Below are 15851 nucleotides of genomic sequence, written 5' to 3'. Positions count from 1 at the left end.
GTTAAGATTTTAAAAGTGCTGCTCGGCTCCAGATAGGGCTGCGTTCAGGAAACTTCAGCCGAGTACCCAAGTGTGTCATTTTATTTTACGTCTATTGAATGATAAAGACATAATGACACACTAGGATACTTGGGTGAAATTTCCGAACGCAGCAGCTCTGCATGATCGTGCGAGGGGTCCTTCAAGGCATTCATGTGAATGAGAGGAATCGAGAGGTTCCTCCCGCGTTCTTCGCGAAGTGCGGAATATGAGGTGCGGAAATAGGACGACAAGACGACGACGGCCAAGTGCGGCCAAGATAGGTAGCTGATTCCGAAATTTTATTAAAGTTTCACACTCGTCGAGTTCTCGCGGCGAGAGGATCGATTTTCGAACCGACTACTCCGTCTGCATACGTACACCGGTTTATATACCTGGCGTATATACACTACGGGTAGTGCGCGACGGGTGTACTCGCTTGAATCGCACCGTGGAAACTGACCGAGAGAGCAATTTCACTTGTAAATTCGTCCCGGGCCGATATATACACGCGCGCGCGTACACACACACACACACACACACACACACATACGGGTACATGTATATACACGTACCCGGGTCGAGTATATCTGTTCTAGGAGAGTAGTCGAGATATCCTACCAGTTAGAAATCTACGGAATGAACGCGGCGGCTGAGGGATGGATTCGACCAGATTCATCCTCTCGGGCGTCTCGACTGAGATCAACCGCGTGAGATTCGTCGCTGGTAGTTGGTCCAATGTTCAATTCGCCTTTCTCGGTTTTCATAAGTCGTATCGTCCTCCCTCCTCCCTCTCCCGTTTATGAAATCTCTTTGTCTCTGAATATATTATACACATCGAGTAAACGCCAGATCGAGAGTTGTACGTAAACGTGAATTCTTCACGAACACGAAGAAGGAAGCGTGACTTGTTAATATTAGGTTGAGTAAAAAGTCATCGCGTATTTTTTAGCTCAAAGTTGTATATACAATATCTTCGTCAATAATGAATGAAATTCAAATTTAAAAAAAGGGTTTTAAAGCTTGAAATCTCTACTTTTAAAAGCTTATCACATTTTTTAAGTTTATATGAGTTTGATAATTTTTACATACCAAAAACTACGAGCTGAAAAAGACGAAAAATTTTCTTCTCACTTTGTGGATTTGTAACGTGTCCAAAACGAATTTGAGAAAATTTTCGATTACCTATCGTGAAAGCTTGATACTTTCCCTACAAAATCGTTTTTTTTTAATATTCCTACGACTTTTGATTACTGAGTTATCGCGGATTAAATAAAAGAATTATTTTGACTTTAATTGCTCATAACTCCATTAAAAATTGTCGTATCGTATAATTTAAAAAAGAGATTTTTAAAGCTGAAACTTTACTCTATCAAGATATATTTATATTGTTGGTAAGAAAGTAATTGCGGTTTTTACTGATAGATGTCTTTTAAAAAAACGCGATGACTTTTTACTTAACCTAATACTTTAAATAAGATTGAAGTAAATGTGGCTAAGTTTTCAAGTATTGAAATTTTTCATATATAGGTAAAAATTTTAAAACTTTGTCAAAAATTAATAGCAAAAAACTTTAGTGATTCCCAAGAACTCATATGTTCCTTTAGCGTCACAAAGGATGTATTCTTGTTACAGGCTAAGGGAAGTTTTCGCGCGATCGACCCCTCGCAAAGTTATATCAATTTTCCGTGATTTTACGGCGAGCAATCGTGCGGGGCTCCATCAGCGTGTTATTCTGTGCGTCTCCTTCACAGAGATGTTCGTTGGAGCGATTATATCGCTCACGGGAACGGAAAGTTTCACGTTACTTTCGTAGATATCCTTCTTGCTTTCATACATAATTATAAGTGGACGGTGAGATTAATTCTCGTAATTACTCACGATATACCTGTCTCTGACTATTTACACTCTACAAATATTACCCATCTTTCCTTCCGGCAATATGGAATTTCTCTCCATCTTTATCAGAGCGCAAGATCTTCTTGCCTCCTTGTCGCTGTATCGAATCAGCGAAAATAAGCCAGGGCATCGGTTCAAACGAGCCGCGAAGGGGCATTCGCGTTTCGAAGGAGCGCACGGAGTAAATCTTGCTGTAGCGCGTTTTACGCACCGCCAGAGCTGCTGCCAATTTTTGGTCGAGGCCGTTTCGTGTAAGTGGATTGGAAAACGTCGGAATAGATTACTACTCGCGACCGGCGGGCGGCCTTTCCGTAGAACAATTCACATACACCGGCGCATATATGTGACGTGGACATAACTTGCGTAATATCCACCCAGGTGATTGTGCGCACATGTGTGTGTGTGTGTGTCGCCGATTGAATTTCTCGACCCAGATGCTCAATTTTCGCGGTGAAACCTTTCGTATGGTCCAAGTGCTCTTTAGTTGCGAGAAACGACCGGGTGGTATATTCGAGTTCGACTCGGGGATTCGGATCGGATGAGCGGATTAAAACGTTACACGGACAATCCGCGCGGGTCCGTTCGATTTAATTCGCTAATTCGATTAGCCCCGACGTCCTCCGGCCAGTCTCATAATTTATGGAGCGGCGTTGCATCGGTTATTTGTTCATATATTCCTATCGAATTACTTATTTCGTTGATGCAGGATACGATCAACAGCGGTAGGCTTGAAGCGACCGATCGCCTAATTCCTGACGTTGTCAATCATTATTAATTTCGATCGGACTAATGTCAATTGTGGATCCAACCGACGTGATCACGTTGTCCCTCGTACTTTGGAGTATAGATTTTTTAGTCATTTGTCTTATTATGAATTCCACACGCTAGTATTTTTACGTTAAACTTTTCAGAGTAATCTATTAGTCGGAGCAATTAATTCGTCATTCCAGCATGGAAAGAACGATTTTGCTAAAGTATCTAAATATTTAACTATAGCTAAATATTCAAACAATCAACTGAGATTCTAACATAATTATTTTGATAATTTAATAAAGAAATATTTTCAAATCCGCATCTAGCTAAATTTTTGATGCTTTAGCAAAAATGTTCCTTCGTGAAGTGGTACGTGAATCGTGGAAGATACTTAATATTTTGTCAATTTTCGTAAAATTCTATACGGAAAGAACGATTTTGCTGCAATATCTAAAAACGCGCTCAATCCTATAATCCTATAATTGCTAGGATATATAAAATGAATTTTCTACATAATTTATTTTAATGATCGAAACACAATTATTTTAAGATATAACTCTAAATTCAGTATCTAGTTAAATTTTTAGATATTTTAATAAAATCCTTCTTTTGATATACGGATCCCACAAGGAAAAGAAGCGAATATTTCTAGCACAACTTACCAGTCTGCTTTTCGGCGATTTTAAGCGTGAAACCTTCCAGCAACGTCGGCTCGCTTCTCCCCTTCGCGTTAACCGCGTACAGGATCATATTCAGTACCTTGCCCGGCTCCAAACCCTGTACGGTGAAAGCCGCATTCTCTCTGGACGTGACGTTAGCCTGCAGGGCCCCCGTGTGCTGATCGAACACTTCAAGGAGGAAATGTTGAGGCTGACCACCGTCAAAACCAGCGGTGCATTCCACCGAGAGTGATTCGGTGGTCTGGTTGGTCAGCGTGCAGTTGTATGGCGCTTCCGGTTTGCCTGCAACGCGCCATTAACATTGTTTACAATTCTCCCTTCCCTTCTATTTCAATGAAAATTGTTTGAGAGGTACTGATTTAGCAACAGACAACGCTGTTCCGGCGCGGCGTTGCGAAACGCTAGGCATGCAGATTTCGCAGAAACGCTTCTCCGGAACTTTTCACGGAAATCCTTAGCGACTCGGAGAGGTCGGAGCGGCATTACTGGTACACGCTGCGTGCGTACATACCCGCAGGAATAATGTGAAATATGCAGGCATTCTTCTGTTGGCCGGCCGTGTTGCTCGCCCAGCACAGCACGGTGCCGTAGTCCATTTCCGTGACCGGCCGGTATGTGAGGATACTCTGGGTATGTCTGGTTGAGTTCTTGTAACGCGCCTGTGGCACATCCTCCATCTCCTCGGTATTGTTAAAAGTCCAACGGAAACTCTCCGGTGGTGGATACGCCTCAACCCTGCATATCACTCGAGCGTCCTCGTGCCTCGCCACTCCGTAGATTCGCTTTTGATCCGGCACACAGATCGGTTTGTCTGAGAAAAAAAGCGGACGGACTTTATTGAATCATCCCCGGGGTGGTGCTGCAGCTTTCATAAATAATTTACCATCAAAACGAAAAGCTTTGAAAATAAATTGTACTTATTCAAATATAATTTCTTTAAATTATAATACATTCATTTTTCTATATACTGAAAAGAAGCTTCCATGAATATTTTCCATGGATATTTTCTTCATAGAAGCTATATATAATTTGCGTAGTTTATTATTATTATATTATTATTATTATTATTAGGTTTGGTAAACTTTACTAAACGTTGTATTAATACGCATTTAGCAGCTATTATCAGACTTTTCTTCAATCAAGATATCTAGATTTCCTTTCGATATCAAGATAAATGTGTATTTCTTTTGCTTTTTCGAGCTTTATGTATTATATTTGTGACTAAGCGAGTATTTTCTCAAAATTCCAAATACTAAATCATGATGGCTATATAGAATAATCTCGGCATAAACATTTACCGCTAATAAATCAAAACAGTCAATTCTTACAGTGTATACAGTGGACAGAGAGAACCGCAGCATATGATATGGAGATCGAGAACCGAGGAGTTTACGCGCATTTATTAAAAGTGCGAGGGAAACACGGCGCGGGATGACCACCGCTCGGCTTTTTGAGGGGAGATCGATGGGCATTATTCGCTCGCTCGCTTGAATAGTTTCCCCCATTTTTCGCGGCGGAATGAGTAAACGAAGGTCGAACGGGAGGTATGGGGGAATCCGAGTTTGCCGGTTCGGAATAATTTGTTGGCTCGCCGTGGATCATCCTATTTTTCTTCCACTACCCACTCTCGCGTTCATCCCTATGTCCGTTTCAACGTATTTTTAAATGAATAATCATGCCGACGTCTTGATATTTGACTTGATTTTTTATTCACGAATAATATCCCTGAAACTTCTCATAAGCCCGGTGGCCAATTATGAGGCTAGACTATCGCGATTTTCCCCAAAAGCCACTTCGAAGGCGCTTAATAACATCGCTATTTAAATGTCAGTCATCGGAGTTATGTAGCTGTGTCGTTTACATCGTATTACGTTGAAATATTTGCGACGTTGAGCACCGCTTTGACGAGCAAAATAATTACGAAGATTTCGGGCGGAAAACGGAGTAATCGAGGCTGAGCTTTATAAAGAGCGAGCGAAGAGGCAGAAACGTTATTTTCAGCAAAAGGAGGTCGAGCAGTGTCGGAGGGAAGATTTAAAGTTGTGCTTGAAACGAAATTCCTTTTTCGTGCAAACGTTGCAACGGGTCGCGTCGGCATGCATTTTTATCTGCATTTTTGCTACGGACGGATATTTCATATCGCATGTATAATATCAATGATAGCAGAGGATACTTACACATGATCTTAAGCTCCACGATATTGCTATAGCCATCGCCTTCGACATTACTAGCGACGCAGGTGTAATTTCCGGCCTGGGACCGATTTACTTCTCTGAGAGCCAAATCGTATTGCTGGACTATCACGCCGTTCTTTGCGTTATTCTGAATCACGTTTCCCTGGAACAATGCGCATTCGCGATTAGATCGAAGTGCTGCCGTTATCTCTTGGCTAGTCGTCTTTCCATTCTACATGGTAATGATGGTAATGCCATCGTTATCATTATTGAAAAGGATGTATGTGTCACAAAGCAGTACCAAAAAAATATAAATATAATTTCATAAATTGTTTTATTGTTACACCTGTGAGTGTCTGTGTAAAATTTGAACATAATTTTCTTACTGGTTTAAAAGTTATTTATTTTTTTATTTACCTCGATTTTTATGTAAATTCGCGTTTTGCAGTACTTACTTGCAAATTTAATGGAAAACCAGCATTACGAATTAAATCAAATTTCTTATTTGATTAACTCGAAGATTATTCTATTAATCAAAAGCAAACTTAAGCAAATTTAATTTTATATGTTCTGCTTAGCTGCTCCTCCCCCCCCCCCCACTTAACTAAATCTTAATGAATAAATTATAATATATAATAATGTGCTATTCATACACTCAAAATTCACAAAAAAATTTTGTGCTCATTTCGTTTAGCTAAAAAAAATTTTTTTTGCGTTCTTAAGGTTTTTTTTCAAAAGGATCATAATACCTTCTATAAGAGACGTGACACATTCTAATAAATATTCGTGCAAAAGTTCATTTAAACTCATCCGTTTTATCCGTTTTAAAATTTGCCTAAAAATACAACAAAATACGATCATTGCGCTGAATAAATCATTATAAATCGAATTATTTGTCATTTTGTTTTTTGCAGTGGATTTCAGGATATATTCAGAACTAAAATTTTTTAGTTAATATAGACTGATATTCGTTTTCTTGGCTAATTTTTTGACAAATATTTTTAACTGATCTCATAGAGCTATAACATCTTTTTAATTAACCGATTTGCAAACTTATCGCAATAAAGAGACGGATTTCACGAAGCACAGAAGAATGATTTATTTTACCTTTGTCCAGATGTGAAATTCACATTTGAGGTGAGAATAATCTTACAATAGACGGGCTTCGCTCAGGACAACGCGGGAATGAGATTTTACTTAATTAAATGGGATTTTATTAATATCGAGTTAATTAACTGCTATACCAACGACGACGTTGGTAAAGTTGGACATTTCGTATTTACAAAGCATTTATGGACACCGTGCCATAATATAACGTATTATATTAAACAATACATAATGACGTCAGCGTGGAGGTAGAAAGGATGCGAGACGTGAATAGACATTGTCGGCGAAAAGCGGGGAGAAACGACGCGTAATGAGATCTGTGAATATAACGTCGACGTAAAAACGGCGTCAGCAGAGCGAAGGACTATTATACTGCCATTTATATCGGTATACCGCTTAATGTTCTCGGCTGCAGTACACCTTCGTAGGCGGTCTTCGAACAATGTTGAAGATCAAGCTTTCCGTGATACACATGCTAAAGAAAACAGCAATACGCGCAAGATAAAATTTATTGAAATGAAATTTATTACCGTGTATTCTATTCAGAAAATTGTTACGGTAACTTTAAGTAAACAGTCGCGAAATGGTTACTAAAACAGCGCGTCTACTACGTAAATGGAAATTTAATTAAGGTAAAGGATAAGCTAATTTTATATATACACTTAAGATTACATCAAAGGATACTCTTTTACGTAATTGCGTTATGTTCGCGTTACGGTTCGCAAGTTGGGTAATATTTAGAGGAGGATAGGAGAAGAGAGGGGGTTTTAGAGGCATGCAGAAAGTTTGTTTCCTATTTGTCGGTTTCGGCTGCAATAGCCATTACTCTGAGCCAACTGTTTTAGGAACTATTCAAGCGTAAATATATCACTCGCGAGAATCCGGAGGTCATTGTTCAAACTCAAACCTGGGGTTTTTACCCAATTCGAATAATGCGTTTTTATCCGATTCCGTCCCACGGTAAAGTTTCGGTATCGGCTTTTTTTTTTGCATTGCCGAGCTTAAAATTTTTAACAATCGCGTACACGAATACGGATATACTCGCAACAGAGAGCTTTTGCATTTCATATCTCATATTTCGTATTTGGTATACCCAACAATCTCTTGACTTACATTGTGTTTCCACACGACTTTGTAGGCACCCGGATTCGCTTGAACTTTACATTCAAAGTATACATCATCACCCTCCTCGATGTCATCCGGGTTCATGTTCGAGCCGAGTTGCAGATGCAATATTGGGACAACTGTAAGAAGGAAATGTCCGCGATTATGTCCATGAATCCATGCTCCAATTTCCATAACAAGCACGTGTTTTCAAGATAAATTATCTTATCAATTATTAATAAAAATTAGTTTCAGTTATATATTGTATCGCATGCGCAATTTCGAAAGATTGAGACAATTGTTAGTCGTTCGTTATTTATTCTAGTATTTGTAATTTACAGAAAACTCGATAAATATTGCAGAAATAAAGCATAAATATAAGTAAGTAAAAACACAAATCAATATCTATACAAGCACTCATTTTAATTGCAGAGACTGAAGCTGAATGAAGCCAAATACTAAGAGAAAAGTGTTTAATATGTGTATAATTGCATGATAAAAACTTACGGTTAGGAGCTTTTATTTTATTATAACTGTAATGTTATTTAGTAATAATAATTATATTTATGGTTTTATATATAAAAAATATATTTATTGTTACTAATATTATAGCAATAATAACTATAAAAATAGAGCTCTTAACCATAATTGTTTGTACCACATAATTGTATGTACGCAAGTACCAAACACACTTTTCTCTTAATGAAGAAAATAATCAAAGCAAAGAGTTGCGCAGAGTCTGCGAACATTACAAGTATAAATTTATCTCAATTTTTTATTCACTTTCTTATCATTATTATTAGAGCATACGGAAGTATCCGTCTTCGATCTCAATATTCCAGATTCGCAGAATGGAATTCGCGGCGAGAGTTGTGACATAATCATCTTTTACGAGGCTCCGTCTCGTTCGAAACGAAACGGACTTGTCTCACACCGAGCTTTCAAATTTGCGAGCGTGGAGATGTCGCGGCGGGCAAATAAATCGGGTCGCGCTGGTCAGCCACCGTTGCGCCGCGCCGGACGTTCCATTTTGGCCTCGTCGTTGACGTCTCGTTATTGTGATTACATTCGCGTTTGCGCGAACGTAATCTATATCGACGGTCTTGTTTCGGCCTGCCAGGCTTTTAACCCGTTTACCGTGTTCGATATACACACACACGCGCACGCAACATGGACAGCGTACGGTGCTACACGATCACCCGGCCGTACCGTTATGCACACGTGCACGCGTTGACGTATGCCGTGCATGCGGATTTTCCGATGTGTCGATTGTACAGAGAAGCGACACCCGCGCTATGGCTCGCTTATGAGTTTACGGCTTTGATAAATTACCGCCAGCTTGTTTTTACGCGGTGATGCGCGCGTTTAATGCGCGACGATTCGTATTTAACTCTCGAAATGTTTTGTATTCTCAATCAATTGTGCATTTACCCACTCTAATTGCGTCTCTCTTATAAAGGAATAAGATTCGCAACACTTCGGAGCTAAGATCTCTATTGGACTTATTTAAATTATAAATCTCTTATCGAAACGTGTCAAACAATTCAGTTTTCTTTATGTTGTATCTGCAGATTTGGATTATTCTTATTGAAATATACTTGGTATTCATTTTTTGTTTCCTGAAATTAATTATGCTTTTTAATTGACATAAATTAAATGGGTTTTTCAGCGTCAGTAATCGTATTACAGATTTTGGTATCACCACCGGAGGATTAAAGTGAAATTTCGAGGATAAAGAGAAAAGTTTAGAGTACGCGTATAATTTTATTCCTAACTTAATGTTCACCTTTATGGTCATATAAAAATAAAAGAGAGAATTATTGTACACAGTTATAATATATATGTTATTTAATGTACGCCAAGGGATATTTTTTTATTCGCTTTCTATCGCGTAGTAAGTGTAAAATGGCGAAACGGTCAGTTGCGCGTTATTATCCTTTAATACAGATCGAATATTGTTGGTTCGCTTGCATAATATTGATGGCGATGTGTTAATGAATAATGATATCAGTGATAATAGTGCTGATTCTACAGAGCATATCGTGTTGCCATTACTAGTATGTAAACTCGTGGTCTACCTCAGCCAACGGTTTGTGATCTGATATTATCCTCGTTTAATTTTTTATTTTCTGCGTATACCAATATCATATACACAGATTATCGTAATTATTCCAATTATGCATATGTTGTCTTCGGAATAACACCCAACAAAACATATTACGTTATTGTTGTGTATTAGAGACAACGTGCAAGACAAAATGTATCGTGTAGATAATCTATACACAGTCGATGAATATTATTTTCTTTATGACATTTCTAATTGAAAATCGACAGAACGTTTTTCAGCCTCGTTGATCGCGTGTAACTTTATCTTGTATCTATTTGTTCTGGGTCAGCATACTTACAAAAAACATTTAATTTCCACGTGTCCTCTGCTATACCACGTTGGACTTTAGGATTTTCAGCTCTACACGTGATAACTTTATCATGATGTACTAGAGTAGGCTGAAACATCAGGATGGAGCTCGTCATGTTACCATCCTGCGACACCTGCAACAGAACCGCAATTTTCCTTTTATTATTATTTTATTAACATAATTATTAACAATTTTATTTACACTGTTAAATATCAAAGGATCAATAGTAATCCAAGCTCTTAAGTTAAATAACATTTTGTTATTTTTAATTTCTATACGTCAAAATGTAGATCACTTCAATTTGTAGTTAGTTTCAAGTAAACAACGTCTATATTAACATATACGTATGCACTTAGTAAATAAACTGAATTTAAGTCGAATTCAATTTTCTTGAGTTAAATTGTTTAACTCAATTGTTTTAATTAAATTAATGACATATCGAGTAGAAGCAGTAGTGATCTATATAGGAATGATTAAAAATAACTCAAATCGAGTTATATATAATTTTTGACATTCGAAATTTAATAGTGTATCATTGATTAATTCACAACTAGAACGTTTGGTGACTTTAGAACATTTTCCTAATTTTAAATAGTACAATGATAATTTAAACAAAATTCAAGAGTGTCATAATTTTTTATATAGTTCAAAATTGTAAAGCTTCTTTTAAAACTAATTATAAAAATCTTTAGCGGATCTCGAGGACTCATACGTTTTTTTAGCATAAAAAATATTTAAAAATGTTCCTATTATGGATTAAAAAGAAGAAATATTTAATAAACTTTTTGTACAGATATACCGCAAAAAAGATAGATATCTATAACCAATTGAACTTTATTCCGATTTTACGAAAGCGCTTGAAACGTTACAATTTATATGGGAATTGGAAGATACAATTGCGCAATATTCAAAATTAAAAACGATTCAACTCAAGTGATTTTATTATTCAAAATCGGAATTATTGTGCGCAAATCTGAACCGCGAATCTGTTCGTTTTAGAAATTTTAATATCCATTTTCTCAAAATCATTTAAATGTTAAATACGGATTTTTAAGCTAATATAGCAATTTAAATCTCATCTTAAGATAAAGTCAAATTAAAAATTGTTAAATATTAAATTGTTTAATATTAAGTTATTAATACATTTTTTAACAATCTCTCGGGTTTAGTATCGGATTTATGAAAAATTACTCTCATAGTCGATACTAAAATCATAATTATGTATTACACATTTTAATGTGCCTTATATCGTATCCGTTAATTGCTTTTCCGATATTTTTTGCAGCGCAGCCTATTAAAGTGGGCATCGTACGCAAGTACGAATAATTAAATCATGCATACTGTAATATTGGGTAATACTTAATATCAAAATACTATTCATTCGTTAATCGGAATAACAATAAATGAACAATCTATAGTAACAGCAGTTATATCCACTCATTGTCAGCTACTGCATTTTATTGAATATTTCGCGTACATTGTTACGAGAATTAATTTGCAGGCGCTTCATTAAAGTTTCGTTGCTAATTAGTGTCAAAGACAGGTATTGCGTATGATAAATGCAGAAACGTGATACGTGCATTTTAACACGCCGCACAGGGGAAAGAAATAATCGTATTGCGGTGCATTGAAATAAGTTATTCTAAATACCTTTTTACAATTTCATAAATTATGCACAGTTCTAATTTCGCTAAAAAGGTAGCTTCGGTCTTCAGAAGGATAGTGTACAGTTCTAGTAGGTATAATTATTCGTACTCGCGCGATGCAGCATGCGTTTGAGGTAAGGACTTATAAGCCAAGCGTTAATCCGGCGATAAGTCTTAATGACCGGACGAGTCAGTCCAAGAGGCGTTTATCACCCACCTTTGCGGGTGGTGTAATAGGATCTGGCTTTCACGTGAGTATTTCACCCTTACCGCGAGCGTAACTTTAACGTGCACGAAACCGGCTACTGTACATTTACGCAAATGTACATGGGATAGGTGTCTCGTCAGAAAACATGTAATTATCAAACATGTATGCACGATCACTTCTTTGATGCGCGCGACCTCGCTCTATTTACATGTGTAAGAATCCATTACATCTCGCAAACAGCGTGGTGTACTTAACTATTACACTTATAATACCTAATAATTATTTTAATAATATCACTAATAATATTTTAATTTTTGGGAAATTAACTAGAACGCTATTGCTATTGATATAGTATTGTTACCGGTAGGTAAATTTTAATATTAGAAAATAACCCTCTTAATTAACGTAACACAAATTTTTTTAACACTTTTAATGATAAAGTATTTATAATATAGATTTATATAGAACAAACACAAATAACTTAATTATTAACTTAAAAAGAACAAGCATATTGTCGGTGTTGAACTGATACAGTATGTAGTCCAATTGTGTGTGTTTTCTCATGAGAGATACTTAAAAAAGTATATAATAACACATAAAATTGCTTACAAATTTAAATCACTTTTGAAGCTCTCCGTTATAATACTAATATTATCGTTATAATACTAATATTACACTACGAGATCCAAACTGGTATGTATAATGGATAGAATTTTTGAAAGCTTGTCTCTGCTTATCCTAGCTTTTAGCATGGTAGATTAGACCTCCTAATGACCACTGAAAGCATAGCTTAGCGCTCTCTGACCTCATATATACATACGTAAAATTTATGATAGCATTCTAAGATTAAATCAACAATGAAAACAATACAAACATCTCTGGAGAATATAATAGTTTTCAAATTATATGTCATTCGAGTTTAGATAATATTGTATAGAATTTATGCGCCTTGACGTTTAATTACGCTTTTTATATTTATATAGGTATCATCCTGACATCTTTTATCGATCAGTTACTAATTTTTGAAATTAATATTTATTTTCAATACTCAGCGCTGATTTGATGAGCATACATAAAATTTATGTTTTAATCGGTAAATATTTATAAAATTTAATTTATCATTATCGTTTTTTACAATTTTACATTTTATGAAAGAAATAAAATTGTATGATTTTAACCAATTGAAAAACAAAAATATCGGTTCACCATATTTTTTGTGGCTCTTAACCGTTTTCAATATTTTTCTAATTTATTGAAATTATGTAGTTTCATTTCTTTGAAGCGTGAAAATTGACAAGGTAATAACAAATAATTAATTAATTAATATAATTGCTTCTTTGATCAGAGCAAAAATACATTTTATTTTAGAATTAAATTTCTTATAACAATCCTTTTTAGATAAAATAATTAATAAACCATAAAAATTTTCACATTAAAAAAAAGATGAATTATACGTAGCAGTTTGAATCCCTTCTTTTACATATATTACAAATATATTTATTATATAGATATCAATTAAATTACAGCATATTCGTGGATTTAAGATTCAAGTAATGGTATCTCTTTATTATATTTCCGAAAACATTCTCAATTTGACGAAATTATAATATTATTTAGTTGATGTGATGCTAAAAAGTCCATAAAATGCAAAATGTTTACTTTGCTACCAATCGCGTGATGAGTGAGTAAGATAATGATACGAGCCATTCGATATATCATCGCATTAACCTTGAAATGCAATAGCGACAAGTATCAGAAGATATCAAACACGATCATTCCTTACAAGCAATTTATAGCAATTACCAGCTTGTAAGGTTTATTAATTCTCACTGTTAACGACTCGCAACCGAAACTATTTTTCTCTCACTTGACTTATCTATTTGCAACAGGAATCGAAGCGCTGAATTACTGTATATTGTTTCATTAGACGATTTACGGGCGATAATTATTTTTTTAATAATGTTTGGATTCGAACGTATTTCCCATGATAAATTTTTTCCCAATTTATACGTAATTTGCCCGTATTTTCGCGGATTAAGAGCGCGAAATAACACTTGATCCGCCGAATCGAGTAATTCAAGTAATTGAAAAGCTTTGGTATGTCAATCGTTTATTAATAATACGTGTATTCCGCGAGATTTATGCTTGGGCAATACTGAATTTTAATTGTTCATTTTTTGACGTTTTATTGTGTCTTAATTAGCCATAAGTTTTATTAACCGTATCATATACTGTACTATATGATACAGAATGAAATTTTTCGATCATTAACTGAATATTGCATATATGGAAGGAATTAACTCCAAATGGAGTGGCGCCGCGATAAATTTAATTAGTAAGTTCAGTCGTATTAACTCCCTCCGTATTTTAATATTTGTGAATCGCGCATAGTGTAAATTTGGTGTTTGTGTACCGGGAATTTGTGTTGAAACATTTTGCCTGGAGAGTGAGGTAAGCAGTATAATTAGATTAGTATAAAATACATTAAAATTTGAAAAAATGAGATCTGACATCATTTCAATTTAAATGTAAAAGGAAAGAAATATAAAATAAGACATTTATAATGTTTTTGATGATATCTACAATTTGCCATTATTTTGTTGCATATAGAATATGCTTGAGTAAAACCCCAACTTCGCAAAATAAAATTTTAAAAAAGAAATTTTTTTAATACAATGGCTTTAATTATAATATATAAAAGTTTAAAGTACTCTCAATTTATTCTTTCAAAAGAGTATGATAATAAAAATAAAAAAGAATTAACAAAATATTAAAATTATTATAAAAATAGATATTATTTATCAACAATACTGTTTTTTAATTTATTTTTTATTAGATATAGAATGTTTATGTCATATGTTTTTTGCAGGACTTTATGTTTATAATCAAGTTTAAAAAATAAGACCTTTGAAATTTTAGTTGTAAATAAAAATATATATAAAAAAAAATTGACATTTCATAGCTATGCAAATTCTTTTATTTTTAATTTTCAAATGCTGATTTTGTCTCTGAAATACGAATTTTATGGAAATAAAAATAAATTATTTATAAAATTATCGCAAAAAAGGATGAAGAAAATCTATTTTAAATTATTTTTAACATTTCTAACTTAAAAAAAATTTTATTTAAATATTTCTCGTATAAAAAAATCTCCGCGATTCATCACACTTTAAATTCCTCAAAATTCAAGAATTTTATTATTTTACAATATTTCACAATATTTCACAATATTTTCACAATATTTACTATTTCACAATATTACTTAATATATTGTAATGTATAACTTGTGTCGGATATATGCATATATGCCAGGTTACATTTATGCTTATTATAATATATTCGTCAGGTCGTCCTACTACTAATCTTCCTTTCAACATCGATCGTTTTAATGGAATAATATGTACCGTTCTAAATTTAGTGAATGTATCAAGCATATGTGCAATATATAAACTTAAAATTGTACATTTTAGAAATAAGGAAAAAGATAACGGTTTCGTGCACGTAATAAAAATGTTGCCGGTTAACTGAATGGCCATCTCATATCATTAAAAATATTAAAATTTACCTTCTAGTTTTCTCGAAAGCCCGATTAAAATCATGCTAATACGTTTGGAAAAAACACGCAACATTTCAGGCATTTTCTCCAGAACATGGGCTGTAATAAAAGCGCAGTATAAAAGCGCGTTTAAAAAGCAAGAAAAGAGCATCAATACATCACTATCTCAAATTTATAACATGCAACTAAACCCATACACGGCGTACTTGCCGTTTTGCAATTCCTAGTACGTTCTAGTCGATATCTTCCGTCAGAAGATACGACACGACGAGATACTCTCGACGAGCGA

At 34.9% G+C, this 15851-nt stretch overlaps 1 protein-coding gene across 1 annotated transcript in view; it reads right to left on the bottom strand.

Annotated features, from left to right (window-relative positions):
- LOC108750418 (nephrin-like) overlaps window positions 1–15851 on the bottom strand; it is a 102442-nt gene that overhangs the window by 10888 nt on the left and 75703 nt on the right. Inside the window, exons 7-11 of the mRNA XM_018489835.1 lie at window positions 10141–10285; window positions 7745–7875; window positions 5528–5687; window positions 3862–4161; window positions 3333–3632 (exon numbers count right to left, since the gene is read on the bottom strand). Of these exons, the coding sequence (XP_018345337.1) occupies window positions 3333–3632; window positions 3862–4161; window positions 5528–5687; window positions 7745–7875; window positions 10141–10285 (1036 nt within the window). The remainder of the gene's footprint in view (window positions 1–3332; window positions 3633–3861; window positions 4162–5527; window positions 5688–7744; window positions 7876–10140; window positions 10286–15851) is intronic.

Source organism: Trachymyrmex septentrionalis, unplaced genomic scaffold (assembly GCF_001594115.1).
Source record: "Trachymyrmex septentrionalis isolate Tsep2-gDNA-1 unplaced genomic scaffold, Tsep1.0 scaffold37, whole genome shotgun sequence".
In the NCBI taxonomy this organism is placed as follows: Eukaryota; Metazoa; Arthropoda; class Insecta; order Hymenoptera; family Formicidae; genus Trachymyrmex; species Trachymyrmex septentrionalis.
The sequence above is the reverse complement of the archived record's forward strand: the minus strand, read 5'-3'. Positions and strand labels throughout refer to the sequence as shown.